At 33.8% G+C, this 16,756-nt stretch overlaps 1 protein-coding gene across 5 annotated transcripts in view; it reads left to right on the top strand.

Moving 5' to 3' along the window:
- The window catches only part of PCDH9 (protocadherin 9), a 973,394-nt gene that overhangs the window by 609,272 nt on the left and 347,366 nt on the right, over positions 1–16,756 (top strand). For 3 of the 5 annotated variants that reach the window (XM_082434784.1, XM_082434785.1, XM_082434786.1), the window contains one exon: positions 12,210–12,285. In XM_082434784.1, the coding sequence (XP_082290910.1) occupies positions 12,210–12,285 (76 nt within the window). Of the gene's footprint in view, positions 1–12,083; positions 12,286–16,756 lie in introns of all 5 variants that reach the window. The other 2 variants (XM_082434782.1, XM_082434783.1) reach the window with 1 other exon arrangement.

Below are 16,756 nucleotides of genomic sequence, written 5' to 3' on the forward strand. Positions count from 1 at the left end.
AATATGTCCATCATTTTTAACATTATATACATAAGATACTATATTTCTGACTATCAATATCCTAAATAAAATCTTTAGGAAATTTAATATTTTTTTCAAACTGTAGGCTACCTTACTGTTCTTAAATTTTAATGCACTGGCCAAATTGTACCATTTAATAAGTTACCTCTGGTGTGGAAAGTTTTGTAAATGTTTCATTCTGAGACCATCTTTCCATCTCTGTCCCAGACAAAAACAGAAGGAATTTCTGGGCACACATGTTGGATCTTAGAGTCAAGGGGACTTAACAGTGTTTACTTTCTTATCTTCCAAAAATATTGCTAAGATTTTTGAACCTTTACCTTCTGGATGGCTGTGTCCACATTTGGAATATAATATTGGAGAGTTTTGCTCTTTGAAAGTAACTATATTTTTTCTGAATATAGCTCATTATTATATAGATGCTACCTAAATCTACAGAAGCTTTTGACATATAGAAGTTTTTGACAGATGTTTGAATTTTATGTTTGTATTCAGGGAAGCAAATTATCCTCAGTGCACATATAGCAGAGATTGGTGACTCAGTAATGTTTTTAAAGGAAAGACTAAGAGCCACAGGGCAAGTAGTGATTATCAGTGAGATGTGAGAGTGATTTTTGTTTCAAATATCAGGCTCAAAGTCACAGTGACTGTCTGCAATAATAGGTGGATTTTTTTTTTGAAATAAAGTCCAGCTACTTTGAATGTTAAGAACAAAGGCCACTCTACCCAGGAGAAAAGAGATATAAAGTCTTAGTCATGTTTATTCTAACTGGGTTAGTTTCTCTGTTTTCTTAAGATCATTTATAAGGGCTCTGATTCTAGCAGAGTACTGTAGGTAGTTACATATTACATTTTCTCAAAGTAAAAGAAACTTAAAACATTTTCCTCCAGTTTATCAGGACATCAGTGTTTTACACTTTACTGAATAATGCTTATTAATACTTTCAAAAATATTTTGATATGATTTCCATATCCAAATGTTACTGCTCAATACATATGTAGCAAGATTGTTTCATAAGGTTTTTCTCAGATTTCTGTAATTCAAAACCCCTTATGAAGACCATACCCATTCATTTCATTCTCTCATACCAGACCGCCTGCATTATTCTTTCTAAATTTAGATCCAAAAAGAACATTCCTGCATATAAGCTGAGAATAAAGCTGAGACTGATTTTTAGCTAAGAAACAGAAATCACGTACTTAGAGGAATGCTGTCCTTCAAATTGGCCCTCGTCCATTTCTACACTGAGTATCATCATTTCTCAAAATATTTTGGAAATCCTCTTTTGTAATTGTTCTCAAAGTTAGTTTTTAAGCCACAGAAGAAAATGTGCCATATTATTTTGTAATCTTGCTTTCTTTGTAAAATGCTACTGTTCATCATTACAGACAGCTTTTAGTTGTTTCAAAAAGTAAAGTCAGATCATAAAAGGGCCAACGGTTGGTATCTTGAGACTCTGCAATATAATGCCATGCAGGTTCACAAAACAGTTCAAGAGCACAAACTCTAAATCTCTAAAAGCATAGTGACATCACTATTTTAATTATTAAGTAATTCCTCCTTAACAAATTAGATATTTTATATAATTTCCATTTATTTAAAAAATGTTTTTCCTCATCTTATAATCACAATTTGATAAAGTGAATTCTACACTCAATGAAATATCATTGCTAAACAAGTTAATTTTTATCACCGGTGAAGCTATATATTATGTGGCACTAAATATAACCAGGAAGAGACTCTTTCTGGAATTCAATGGTATCAGATTTGTCTAGATTAATTCAGGTTTTCTCAGATTCAGTTAATAAAATTTGGATTTCATTTTCAACATTGATAAATATAGCAAAGATCTTGGATATATTTGACAATTTCCTTGTCTAAGAATAGGAAAATTTCACATGCTAAGACACGTGCAGCCTGTCAGTCTGTGTTGGAGTTTGTGCATAAGTTTTGCATCATCTATATATAAATACACATACACGAGTTTATGTATATGCTGTAGATATATTTTTAAAGTCTCCTATTTTCTTCCTAACTTACTATGAGAAAAAGAAATATGACTTGTGTATCACATATTCCTAATCAAAAATTTTCAACTGCAAGCAATATTTTCATTGATGTCCTTTGAGAGAACTAAAAGATGACAAAATTAGAAAATGCCTGTCTTTCACAATACAAGTGTTTTTCACCATATAATTACAAAGGATAAATTAAGTTCCTAATAATTATTTAAAATTTGATAGTTAATACAGACACCGATTTTTAGAGGATAACTAGCCATCCAAAATCAATCTATCTATCAATCTATCGCCTGTGAGATGATTTACCAATGAGTCCAAGATTTCAGACGAAATTCCAGGGACGCCTGTTTCTTTTTTGTGTGCTTTTTATGGCCAAAGACAACTTCTTCCCTATCTGCTCTGCTTCATCCTTCCCCATTTCACAAGTATGGGTCATGTTTATAAGACAACATAGAAAAGAGAATTTAATAGTTGGTCAATAATATCAGGGTCATGTTCTGTGCCTGTGCACACACATTTCCATATCCTCTAAGTGTAAACTGGACCTATACTTATGTTCTGTAGACTATGTCCCACTATCCACCTTCCCCGTGCAAATCAGTCCCCCCATTAACCTGCCTGTGAGGACTGAGTTCTTTATCATGGCTGACTCTTTTGATGGCTCCTGTAGTAATTAATAGTTATAGAACACTCTCCATATACGAATCATATGAATCATAGACTAGAAAGAGGCTCCTTCTCCAGCAATATCATTCCCATCACCATTTTTATTTTTTGTTGAAGAAGATATGATTGATGGCTCAGAATTATTTGTAATCCATAGACTGTCAGGGACAGATATGCTTTACGTGTGTGAGGACTAGTTCAAATAACTTCTTATTCCTTCACTGCTTCTAAAAAGTTTTAACATTCTTCTTTATACTACACAAAATAACACAAAAAGTTAAATAAATAAAATGAAACTGCAGTGTTTGACACAAGGTCCATTGAGACAGATCATACCACTTTTTAGGTGCAAACTAGCAAACTTTCATGAGGACTTTTAAACAACCTATCAATGTACAATAATAGTATTTCCTGGAGAATTTATACAGATTTCTTCTTGCTTCTACCTCTCCATTTGTGTTTCATTCTTTAATTTGAAATAACATGATTTGTCCTCTAAAGCCTTGGATTACTAGTTTTCACTCTTACTAGGCAATTATGATCTTGTGCTTGAATACACAATGGAGGTTTAAAGTGTGTACGCGTGCATGTTCAAACTCTTTTGAGTCAAGTACCCATTGTCTGAAGATAATTATAATATAATATAATATAATATAATATAATATAATATAATATATAAGTATAATCTAAGGACTACCTTTTGAAAAATACAACTTAAAGAAAATATGGTCTATTTTTGTTTTACAAGTCTTATTTTGTATTGAGAATTATTAACAGAGGGGAATGCTAGGGAGATGCGCATTACCTCTTTTGTTACTTGTGCTAAAATTGCCTGAGAAGAATTCTTGAATCCTAAACACCAAATCAGACGCTATTTCTGTTAACAATACTGACAGATCTGATGCATATTTTTCGTGATTTTTTATTATCCAAAGAAGGCTCACTTTTGGTAAAAGACCACATGCTATATCAGTGGGTTCTGTATTTTTATCTAACAACAGTGATAACTTAGTGGAATTTCTAATTAAATTGCTATAACTATTATGTATGCAGATTTTGTAAATATGATAAGGGTAACTTCCTGCATCACATGGGTCTGTTTATACTAGAAAACTAAATTGGAAAGGACTCTTGCTGAGTTGTTTCTTGCCTATTTCTGTACATATAATTTATAGATGCAAGAATTCTGCTTGTAGTTTCAGGAGCAGCTGCTTCTGTTTAATATAGTCATTTTATATTTTGTATGCTCAGATAACGTGCTTCATTCCTACTGGGCAGCATTTAACTGTAAGAAATAGGTTGAGGGTGTTTCTGATAGCAGGAACCAAATAAGAATTATAAGGAGCAAAATAACCAACAATGCTGACAATTCTTAATCCTCTCTACTTGCTTTGGACCCTAAAAGAAACTTAAGAGTGGGGTGATGCCATCAAACCAAGGAAGAAAGTTGATCCTAACCCTTTTCCCTTTCTCTGGTGTCCCACAGGGGAAAATGATGTAAGGAGGAGATTCCTGTTTTATGTTAGTTTCATATATTTAAATTCAAGCGCCAAGGTTACACCCAAAAACAGTACAAAGAATTTAATTTTCTCTCAAGTTCCTTAAAGCTATCAATTGTTTTTGCATGTGGAGAGAAATACTACCTGACTTTCTCACAGATCATACTGAGATCCAAAGGAAATAAAAATAAAATTATACTAAAATTTTCATCATATATCAGTAACACAAGTCTCCCAGCCATATGAAGTCCTATGAAGTATTCAATGCACTTTACTTACAAAGCACAAAAAGTATGTCTTAAATTTAAGGAAGTCATTTCACAATAAGACATTTACAAAGCAAAGGAAACAGGCTAAGTTTAAGTTACTGTGAGTTTCCCACACACACTGAAACAAGCTTCCTACACTAAACATGCAGTTGAGTACTGAAGTTAGAACAAAAGACAAAAACTCTATCCTGAAATGAAGCAGTTGCTTAGCAGCAGATAGCAAACTGGTTAACAGAGCAGTAAGTATGGTATAGACAAGCATTCCCCATTTCCCCTGAAAATGCTATTCAACTTTTTATGGCCAGTTATCATCTGCACCCTAGTCCTAGTTTATGTAGCATAGATAATGCTAGGAATCAAAAAATTCGTTTTAAACATGCTGACACCTTTACATCCATCACCTAGGTCAGTGAAGTTGTTATACATCTTTCTCCAACAAAAACTGAATCTTCCTATTTGTCTTCCAAATATTCTGAAATGTAAACGTTAAAGAGGAAAGAAGGAAATGCTGACTGCTAGTGGATTGTTATCATGTTTCATTTTGCTACTTTTAAAACAGGGCAACACTCCCTGCAAATTGCTTTCTGGGGAGACAGAGAATTTTTCCCACAGGAAAGCATCTTTGGAGGATGGACAAAGATACTTAATTTCTGCTGCATCCCCTTTAGGTTTCCTAGTTCTGTTCTGAGTAAATCATCTTCATTCAGAAAATATTCATCATAAACTGATAAAATGTCAAGCATATATGTTCTTCAGAAAAACTTGCTTGTTTTGACTTCATCAACTCTTATTTGAGGTTGTTAACATTCTTCCAACTACCTAGAGGAATAAATTGTTCAAGGATATGCAAAGTGAATGATTCTGTATTTGAGTCAAGAATAGCCTACTCTAACAGTCTCAGTTACTCTTTTATCCTTTTTATTTTTTATTTTCACAAATTGGCAATGGATTCCAATCTTAGGATGGTAACAGACCTGGGGATTGTTTGGCATAAATTCAGAATACTCTCCCCTTCCCTCTTTTTTTCTCCCTAGGTTATTGCTGATTAATACAGTGAAGGTCTATTCATGCACTGACCTTGCTTAAGTCTGCATAGTTTACAAGAATTAGAAGGGAATCAAAATATAAAAAAGGTGACACAGGTGCTGATCAAAAGCATGCTCAGAACTGTTAGGGAATAGCTTAAGAAAATTCTACTTTCTAGGAAGTTGTGTGATACAGTTTTTGTCTTGTTCACCATTGTGTTCTTAGCAAGTAGGACGGTGTCTAGCACATAGTACGTTAACTTTAATAATGTAACAACCAGTTATTCTACCAGCTTAGGTGAGTTTATACAGAAATAGGCCTAAGAATCATAATTCAAGTTATGCAAACTATGGTGGATCATAGGCAAATCCAGAGAACAAGGAAGGGGAGCTTGGCTTCCCAGGAAAAAGGAAGAGTTGGGAAGAACTGTAATAACCAGAGTCCATTCAAAGAAGCTGGGGGTCCAAAGTATGAAGGCTTCTCATTGGTTGGACTGCTACAGTCTCTGACTGGCTGGGCTATCCAGGGGCCAGAGAAGTTTTCATCTTTCCCCAGAATAGTAAAGTAGGAGACAACTTACTGTGGGAGATGTAAGCATGGGTCTCTTCCTGTTTGGAGTAATTGACTATGAATTGTGGCATGTGAGAGCTCTCCCTACAGACCTGTCCTGCTTCCAGTTTTAGTTGAGGTTTATTTAATGAATTACACAAATAGGTTCTCAAAAATTACTTATTAAATGAATGAATGAATGAATAGCCCTTTATGTTGAATATCAGAAAATGTGGGTTTTGTTCCCAGTGAAACCTATATAGACAAATGACTTTACCTCATTTCCTCATTTGAAATAAATGTAACAGGTTAAAATAGACTAGAAAAATCCCTAAATAATTTCCAGCTTAAAAAAAATACACAAATTCTTCATTAGCAGAACCATTTAGCATAAGTATTGGGTTGGCCAAAAAGTTCGCTTGGGTTTTTCCGTAAGATGGTACGGAAACCTGAACGAACTTTTTGGCCAACCCAATAATTTCCAATCAACAGGATAGGAGAGTAACTCAATTTACCAGTAACAAATAATAAAATGACTCATTATAAAATAATTCTGCGCTCAAAATGTTTCATTTATCACCAGTTAAAAAGTCCCTTATAATTTTGTCCTGCAAAACTATTTCTTAGCTTCTTTCTTAGTTTCTTGATGAGAGCACTCAAACATGAATAAGGAAGAACATGTGTGTATTAATATGTTTCCCTTCAGTCACGCCTGTGAGTATTAAGTAACAGCAAATTAAACTGTAACCATAGATTGCTTTTTGGGATGCATTTAATTTACCTTCTAAACCTCTATGAGTTTTACTTGATTCTGGATTTTATTAAGAGGTAGAGTACACATTGATTTTAGATGGCAAGAAGCTATTGAGGAACTTGCTATTGAATTGAATCAGTGGTTTTAGCTGAAAATGTGTTCTTTTGTCATTTAAAAATTCCTCTTTCCATAGCTTGCAACCTAAGACTATACTCTTAACTATTACTCTTAAATTTTCAATTGAAATATCTTCTTTTAAAAATAAGAAAGAACAAAATGCTTCTAACTAATGTTATAAGAAATATTTGAATTAAAATGCAGTTTCCAGTTTCCAAAAATTTTTTAACCCTTTTTGGTATGATTTTCTTTGCTACTTTGAGAAGAACTATATATGAAAATATTATTTCAAATGAAGAAAAAGTATATCTTCATCAGATTTAATGCTGAGATAAAGCAAAAAATTTCATATATGGAACTTTAACACTTTTTGTCTTTTACTTCATCATAAGTAATTGCTGGCTGATGTGTTTGTGTGTGTGTGTGTGTTTACTATTTAGAGATTAGATAGATATATAGATGATATATTATTTTTTAAATGTGATTAAAGGAACTAAATCAAAATATTTCCTTAAAAAGGTATTTAAAGAATTTTCTACAAATTAAACCATATTTAAACAATTCTTAGCACTTTGTTTCTACTTCCATAATATCAATTTATAATTTTCCAAAAAATAATTATTTAAATGTCAGTCATTAACTGGTAAATTTGTTTATTTGACTTATAATAATTGGCCTAGTCCTATATTCATGTTATCTTGTGATTTGAGGAAAAGACAAGGATCTTTAATTGCAATGATTAAAAAGCTAGGTAAAGAAAGTAAAAAATGAAAGTTAAGGTAGCAACACAGTGATAGAAGATTGTCTGACATTCCTTAGCTCAAGAGCAAGCCCAACTACTGTCTCTCAGGTTTTTCCTTTCTCTTGGACTAAGTTCTATTTTGCTATAAGTGATGAAGAGGAATACAATTTTAAGTATTAAAACTTAGCATATGTTCTAATATTACAAAGACAATGTATGGAAATTTTAGTGTAGTCAAAATAATAAAAATTTTAAATATCATAATTCCATGACCAAACAACACCGCTTTAAACCCTTAGTGTATGCATATTCAGATCTTAGCTTACACATATTCACACCCAAAAGCACATTAACAGGAATGCAATTCAACACAGTAAAATCTTTACAAACCTCATTTTTACGCTTAACAATAGATTATAAATATTTTCCACATCAACAAACATTAACATTATTTTAAGTATTGTGAATGATTCAATTTTATGCTATTACATAATTTATTAGTTACCTATTAGACATTTCACTCTTTTCTACATTTTTGCTGTTTTATGCAAAGACACAATGCACCTTACTACTAAGTCTTTGCACATGGGAATCTATCTAGATTAATGGGACTGGGATTGTAGGCTTGAATGTGAATCACTCATTGGTGAATAATATCCTGTACCAGTTAAGACACACACAAGAGAAGCATGAAAGCAATGATTAAGATTTCTTAGCTGACTCATTCAGTGACTCTTGAAAAACAGTGTCCAACATAGGAACATGTGTATCTTCTCAGGGCATCTTGAATTTTCCCTCTCTTTCATACTAACCTACAAGAAAAAATATTGCAAAAGTGCTTGGTGATGTTTCTCAGACCTAACCAGTGTGGCATCTTCCAACTTACAGTATCCTGGACATACCTGTATTTGCATGCATGGCCCTTTATGCTGGCATAGAGTACAGGGTCTCTGATGGAAGCTTCGCTTGGTCAGAATCCATATCAGCAGTCCCAAAGTAAAATAACATGGAACAGCCTTAGTAGTTCTTGTTCCCATATTATTCTTCCTCGGGGCAGCCTGGGACCTGGAGCTAACCTGTCAGTGATAAATCAGATAAACAAATGTGACATTCAAACCCTCAACCAGACTTAGCCAAAAATAATAATAATGTTTCCCATGGGAGAAAATGGAATGGGTAAGAAATAGATACAGGAAAACAAAATGTAAGTGCCCAGGCTTTGGAAAGTCTGAAGTAGTCTCTTGATAACATGTGTTGTCCCAATTCAGTCAGGCAGGGTTTCACTATATTTATAACCCAAACTGGGCTCCTTTCCATGGGGATAACCCAAAAGCAAAATTCCCAAAGACTATAAGTAAAAAGTTCTGTCTCGCTTTGAATATACAAACAATCATAGGTTTCTTGAAAGAATAGTGGGGAAACCTTCACTTTCTCTGAGGAGAAACCATATGTTCTAAACTCTTGGTCTTCATACCTCACTTCCACCCAAGAGCAGCTTCCCCTCAGAGAGGCTCTGGGCTGACACACCTACAGGCACATTGTGAGGCATGCCAAGATTCTTCAGGTCTCTTCCCAAAGAACAATACTTTTTTCTGGGGTGAAGGAATCGCATCTTTATAACTGCTAAACACTGATAACCCCAGAGGTTAAAAGCTATTAACTTTGAGAATTATAGCTACCTTTTATTGAGTACCTACTCTGTGTCATGTATTATATAACAAGAACACTTCTTATTTTATCTGTTTGAGCCTTACAACACTCCTCTGCTTAAGGCACTGCTCTCTCCATTTTACAAGGCCAAGAACTCCTTCAAAGACATAATGTCCTTGTCCAGGGCCAGGCCCTACCGAGCAAGCACCCCCAGGCAGGAGATCTGGTTCTGACTCTTCATCTGGTGCTCTTGGGCAAAACCTGAATAAGTACTGCATTCCTTGATGACACCCACAACTCCTGTTTCATAATGTACCATGGATTCTCATTTTCCTTCATTTTAATTTATTCAAATATTCTCCTTCTATCTTGATATTCCAAACATTATTCCACTTGCATCAGTCATTATGATGATAAGTTAAAGATTGATTTGATCAATTTGCTTCACACTATAATATCTATGTTGCCATTCTTAGTCCATATGCATCACCACCCCTACCTCCCATTAGACTGATAAATTGTGCACAATTTTGCCAATTAAGACTTAAACATCTCTGAGTCAAATTAATTAGGAAATATTTCCGTAAGCCACAGTAGTTTAAACATTGTATTACACTAATTTACAGGGTCTTACAGCAAATAAATTACACTAGATTTACATCTGTTATTCTCAATTATAAAGTGGTAAAGAAATATCATAGTATAGTATATGTGAGATGGAATCTAATAAGTTGTATTTGAAATAGTTTAAAAAATATTTTCCTTATTATTCTCAGAGTAATTATAACACCAGGCTATGTACCAGTAGGTGCCCAATGAATACTATTTCTAATGACCATACTATGAGAACTACTGATTTAGATATAACTGATGTTGCAGATTTGGACATTTCCTAGGAAAAAAATTATTGTAATTAAAACAGTTTAGAAGAATATCACAGATGTTAATTTTCCTTTTTCCCTCTGTCTATGAAACAAATATTTTATAATGGCTTATAAGCGTCTCCCAGAAATGCTTTATGAAGATTGCAGAATCATTCAGATTGTTCCATTGTCCCTCTTATGTTTTGACTTCCTTTTTACTCACTTAAGCTGTAACTAAGAGATAGTCTTCCAGAGGTAACACCAGAGATGCTTTAGTCACTAAGACTATGGACTTTTTAGTAGGCCAATCACTTTAAAAGCGATGTTTGGCAATTATGTATTGTAGGCAGCCTGGTCACTGTCCTTTATTACAAAAGCATACACTTAATATGAATTAAGTGCATGTTGAAACAGAAACAGAGAATACTTGTATTATTATTCCCTCAAGGGTTAAATTCACCTGGGAAAGGAAACACTGTAATAAATAAAATCAGTAGCATGACCTTCCCTTAAAAGTAGAAATGCATTTCAGATATTAATATTCAAGTTGGCTTGCATATTATGTAGCACTTACCTAGGCACGTTTCAAATTCTATTGAGGAGGGAACAATGGTAGTGAGATAGTTGTACTTGAAGGTGCAATGTGCTACAGTAGACTCAGTTAGGACCATTTATGATTATAGTTTATATGATGTCTACATTAGTTCATTTAAAATGTACTAAACTATCAAATCATTTCACACAGGTCATTGAACAGCAATAAAGTGGTATCAGCTCTTCTCCATTATGATTCTGAGCTAGATTTGAACGAGTGACTCACAGAAAATAGGCTATGTTCTATTGTCAGTCTATAAGAAATACATTTATAGAATAGCAGTATATCTACCTATAACATTTTGTCTCTACATTTGTTTTCTTTGAAATGGATACAATTTTTAAATTGTCTCTTGAAAACACAAATCTTAGGTAAGATAAAATGATTGTTATACATTGTATCTCCATATATTATATATTTATTATTTATATATTCATAATTTTATTAAATCTGAGTAAAAGTAGTCACATGCAATGCAATATTAAAAGGTCTTTTGGTTATCAAAGTAAAATGGAAATTAGGTGTAGTCAGACATACAGCACACATTTACTACTCTCACATAATTCTGTACGGCATAAATCTCCACCCTACACACCTGTAAATGTTCTCTTATCTCATAGATTATATCAGCTAAAAGAATATTTACCAAGAAAACTAAGCAGTGATCTGTGCTGAAATGCACAATTTTATTTTACTAAAATACTAAAATTTATTAAAGTACCCATATACATATTTTAGGTCACTTCTGATGGTGACATTGTGTAAATAGATGCCAAAGTAGGATTACAAACACCTTTCAACAGGGATATTCTAAAACCAATGACGGGTAGCAATATCTGGGCCAGTGGACAATAATGACTTCATTGCAAAAGCTACCTTAAAAGCCTCAAGTAAACACAATACTAGGTCATTCAAAAGAAATGGAATGTTGTGTTGCATTATCTATGTATTTATTCAAATCTATGAAACAAACATTTTTATATTTCTGCTTATTTAAAAATTTTGTATAGCTTTGACCATTAGCATATATATATATATATTCTTTTTTGCCTTTCTTTCTACAAGTTTCAATGGTATACCACAAGTTTTTTGTTCTTGAATTATACAAGGTTGAAATTCTTTCTTGTATTTTGCAAGTTGGATATGTCATAGGAAACGACAAATAATAAATGTTTGTTTCCAGCTGTGTTCCAAGTATTTTATATTCTGCCTCGACATTGCACTGTGTGTTAAATTTGCTTTGCTTTGCGTTCCGCCTCCACTTCCTTTGGGAGGGATGTTAACGTTGTGTCCTGTGGTCTTCTTTGTAGTCGCAGCGCCGGGTTACCTTTCATCTCCCTGACGGCTCCCAGGAAAGCTGCAGTGACAGTGGTCTAGGAGACCACGAGCCGGTGGGTAGTGGAACCCTGATCTCACACCCTCTTCCTCTGGTTCAGCCACAGGACGAATTCTATGACCAGGCCTCTCCGGACAAGAGGACTGAAGCAGATGGCAACTCTGATCCCAACTCTGGTGAGTCCTCTTAAAAACTTTGCTTGGAGTTCTTCTGGTTTTCTGTTGTGCCCTTGAGTTTTAACAGTCATTCTGGGGAGCAAGTAAATGGACATTCAGTTGTTTTTTGCTGCCTTTATTGTTGTTGTAATATTCTTTGAAATATATCAAGTCTAATGTGCTTGATATATTGGCTGTTAAATTGTTTGGTGCATCTTTATTTTATGAACCATGAAAAAAGAAAAAATGCTGCAGATACAACTGCAAGAAGCCGTTTTATGAAAGACATCTAGATGTCAAAGATATTAAAATGGGAAGATATTTTTACATTTTAGAATTGATTAAATATAGTTAAGTGGAACCTAGTCAATGAAGAAAAAGAAAAAAGTGTCCTGTGGAATGCTCTTTTCCAATGAAGACTATACACACACACATACACACACACACACACACACACACACACATATATATATATATATATATATATATATATATATATATATAACATGGTGATTAAAACAAGTATGAAGAGGAGTGATAATGATGTGGGGTTTTACATTTTTTGTCTATTTTAATTTTGGATAATTTTTTTTTAACCAATACATTGAAAGAGTGGAATGAGTGGGATGAGACTGGCAAAATCCTTTATTTTCCAACAAACTCACATCTCACCTCAGAAATCATTGTTCATTCCAGGTAAGCCCTGTGAGGGTACTTCTTCCTCGGCCTTTGAAGAAAATTTTGGGCAAATGCTATATCTTTTTTTGGTCATTCTATTATTATTATTTTTTTAAATCACTAACTAGTTCACTTTACTTAAAAATTAGAAGTCCAATTCAATAATTATTATGTCCAGTCCAAAGTAATGACCATGATTTCTGTTTGATTTGAATTAAAAGTTTTTTCTAACTCACCTTGACCTCCTTCAAACTTGTCTATAGTGTGAAATGGGGTTAGGGTGACGTTTTTGTAATGTCCTAGCTCTTTCTCTCACTGCTTTAGATATTAAAGTGCCTCTGGCAATTCTATGGTTGAAGTAGAAATACCAAGAAAAGGTAAAAAGCATGAAAGGACTTTCTTAACTAGTTCTGTTGTGGCAATCCAGCATTGGTGTTTTCTGCCTTCTAGGATTTTAAACTGACTCTTTGATTTCAGGGTAGTGGTGGCGGATCTTTTGTACATATGCCCCCTCTCAAGCTGTGCTCCCATCTCTGCAGGTTTTTCTGATAGGTGGTTCTCTTCTTATTGACATATGGAGTTACATTTGCATCTTCTTTCTGCTGAAGTTTTTCTCAGCCAATCTTTTAGGAAAATCTAAGCAAATTCCATACCAGCTCTGGTTCTTAATCTTTCATGTCCTCTTTCTTGGTCTCATAAGGAAAACATACGTGCATCTTTTGACTGCACATATCCAGAATGTCAGGCCATATCCAAAGAGGCAACTACTCATCTCACAGCATTTGGTAGAGCTGGTCAAAAATTCTCCTTAGATTTCTTGGTTCTGATTAGTCTAAGGACCATTGAACCTGTGGTTCCATTGTCTCAACATTTGCTGGACTTGTGTAAAGAGGTTGGATATGTAGGACAGCTCTTTCTAAACAGATTTCCTAGTCTGCAACTTCCCCTTCTCCAGTTTTAAAACATCTCTTATTGGCATTAAGGCAGGGGTCCCAAAACTGGTTCTTGACCACCTCTTCTGCACATGGGAGTGGTTGGCTCCTCTGGTCTTTGGGCCTCCTCCAAAACCAAGACAGAAAAGCTCTATCTTAAACACACTGGCACAAATGGTTTTAGGATTTGTCTATATAGCTCACCAGTTATTTTCACAGAAGTAAAAGTAAACAAAAAAATGTATACTGCAATATGGTTAAGCTAAGCTACCCTAGGCCAGGACTTTATCTAATATGTGCCGTTATTCACCCAACAATTTCTTAAACCTGGAAAATAGCACTGGGCAAACTGCCAAATAGGAGAAGACATGAGAGATTCTAAAGCTGGGGGTGGGGGGGGGAAACTTTCAAGCCTGCTTGAAGAGCTCCCCAGAATTTTTACCAATCCTGTCACATGGAAAAAAAGACCCAAGGGAAGACGCACCCTTGCACGTTCCAACATTCAACCTCAACACAGTGACTTCACTCAGAAGAATCACGTTCATAAAAATGTGTTAAATCGGAACAGTGCTCCTTGCTGGAGAAATCATCCTTATTCATGATTGGGAAGGAAGGATAAGAGTCAGATAGGGAAAGGTGGAGCCCAGAGGGCCCCTGGAGGCTAACACTTCTTTTGACATTTAAAGAGACTTTAATTTTAACCTCTTTTGCAAACGTCTAGAGGAGAATTCATTAGACTAGCCCAGAAACACTGAGATCCATAACTAAACAGTAATTCATATTAGTATAATATTATGATATATTATCTTAAAATTCTGCAGTCACATTTTTGTAATTAACTTTGAAGAATTTGTAGAGTAAGGTACAGGATAATTGCAGCAATAATCTTCAACAGTAATAATCTTGCTATGTAGATCTAAACCATTTCCATTGTCTTCAGTGGAATTTTCTGTCTGTCTCTTGAAGAGTCATGATTTTATAGCAATCATGCAATATCCATATAAATTCATATTATCTATAGAGTTATTAAGAATTATATCTGTATGGATTCCTAGTTTTTCAAATATAATGATTGTCAATAAAAATAGAATTTAGTACTAATTTCATAGTAATTTTTTTCATTATGCATTTTTTAAAAAAATTAATACAAATGGTATCATGTGGGGGAGTTTTTGGAAACTTAAGCTTTAATATACCTTTAGGCTTTAATGTAGCCCTCTGGCAACCAAAGAGATAGTGTCTCTATGTTCTAGGCATTTCTGAGTCCTAGTGCATACTTAGCCAACTGTCCCACAAATGGCACACACACATGCAGTATTTCTTGCAGTGAGTTTTGTCAGTTTTTCTACATAAAAAGATTTATCCCTTTCCCAAATAACAGAATTAATCATATTTCCTTAAAAAGTTAACTTATTAATATGATCGTGCCCTCCATGTAAAACTCAATAAAACCATTAATTCTAAGAAAATAGTAAGGGGATTTTCAATTGAGGATTTTAATTTTTAAGACATATAGCTAGAGTGATGAAGCAATTTCACTAAGTTAAAAAGAAACAAAAACAATTATGTAATTAGATCGGGAGCAGCTTATTACCACTAATTCAGAATTAGGTCCTAATCCTGTCCCGTTGAGAATCATGAATGGAGTTATTTTTTCATCTGTTTTTCTTTTAAATGTTAATTTTAAGGATTTTCTTCTGTTTAATGACATTCAAAATTTCAGATTGTATTTATATTATTAAAGCCTTGACTGTCATATGCTTCTACCTCTATCTGGACTGTGTATGAATTCAGCTGGTGAATTTCTCACTAAGGATAGTTTTGATACCTGGTATATTTATGGGTAATATTTACTGAGGTCTACTTATGAGTCAGGAATGCTAGTAAATGTTTTAATATATTGTTTATGATTCCATGCCAATATTGCAAGTTACATAGTATTATAATTAAACTACTTGTCAAAACTACTTAGCAAGTAGCTGAGGTAAAATATGAACTCAGGAGTGCCTAACTTCACAGGTTATGCTTTTACTATTCAGAGAAACCACCTGCAATGTGCGCAGGTTTTAAGACAGTGTGTAATACAATACAGTCATCACTGACATTGAGTTTTAAATTTGGGGGCACTAATCTCATTTTTAAGAGGAAGTTTGAGACATTGAATATTACTAAGATGAGTTGTAAGACGAACAACTTGTGAAAGAACTACTTCTGCAAGGATTACTTGGCATTGGGCTAATGAAAATTAAACCTTAATAGGACCCCGTAGCCCACACAGTATAAAATTATTTTATACAGAGGAGTAAAAAGGGAAGTGCTTGGCCTAAATTACATAGTTTGTGAGTCAAGAATAGAACTCATATATATGGAGTCTTACTTAGTCTTATTTAGTCCTCTTTTCGTTGGAACAATTTTTCTTTATCATGGTACTTATATCTTTTCCTTAAAGAGAATCTGTGTGATTAGTTGATTCACAATTGTCTCTCCCATTAATCTCTAAAGACTATTTGCTCACCTTTCTATTCTTCAGGCATAACAGTACCTGGAATATAGTAGGACAGCAATGTATATTTGTTGACTAAAAAAATAATATTTCACAAACACATGAATATACAGTCAGACAAATTAAGTGTTCTATCAAGGTAAAGCAAATAAACAAATAATAAACCTAGGAAGTCCTATATCATGTTAACTGTGGTTATCTTCAGTTTGGAGTATTGATTTCTTTTTAACTGTCTATATTTTCCACAATTTTAATAATGTAGTCAAATTATATTTTTATTTTGTAATTTTCATGGAAAGCACCTGATACAGAGCTGAGAAAAAAATCATTCTTAGAATATATATTTTTTACATCAAGTAAAAAATTGTATTAAAAATAT

The sequence above is a fragment of the Balaenoptera physalus genome (genome assembly GCF_965194825.1).
Source record: "Balaenoptera physalus genome assembly, chromosome: 18".
Taxonomy (NCBI): Eukaryota; Metazoa; Chordata; class Mammalia; order Artiodactyla; family Balaenopteridae; genus Balaenoptera; species Balaenoptera physalus.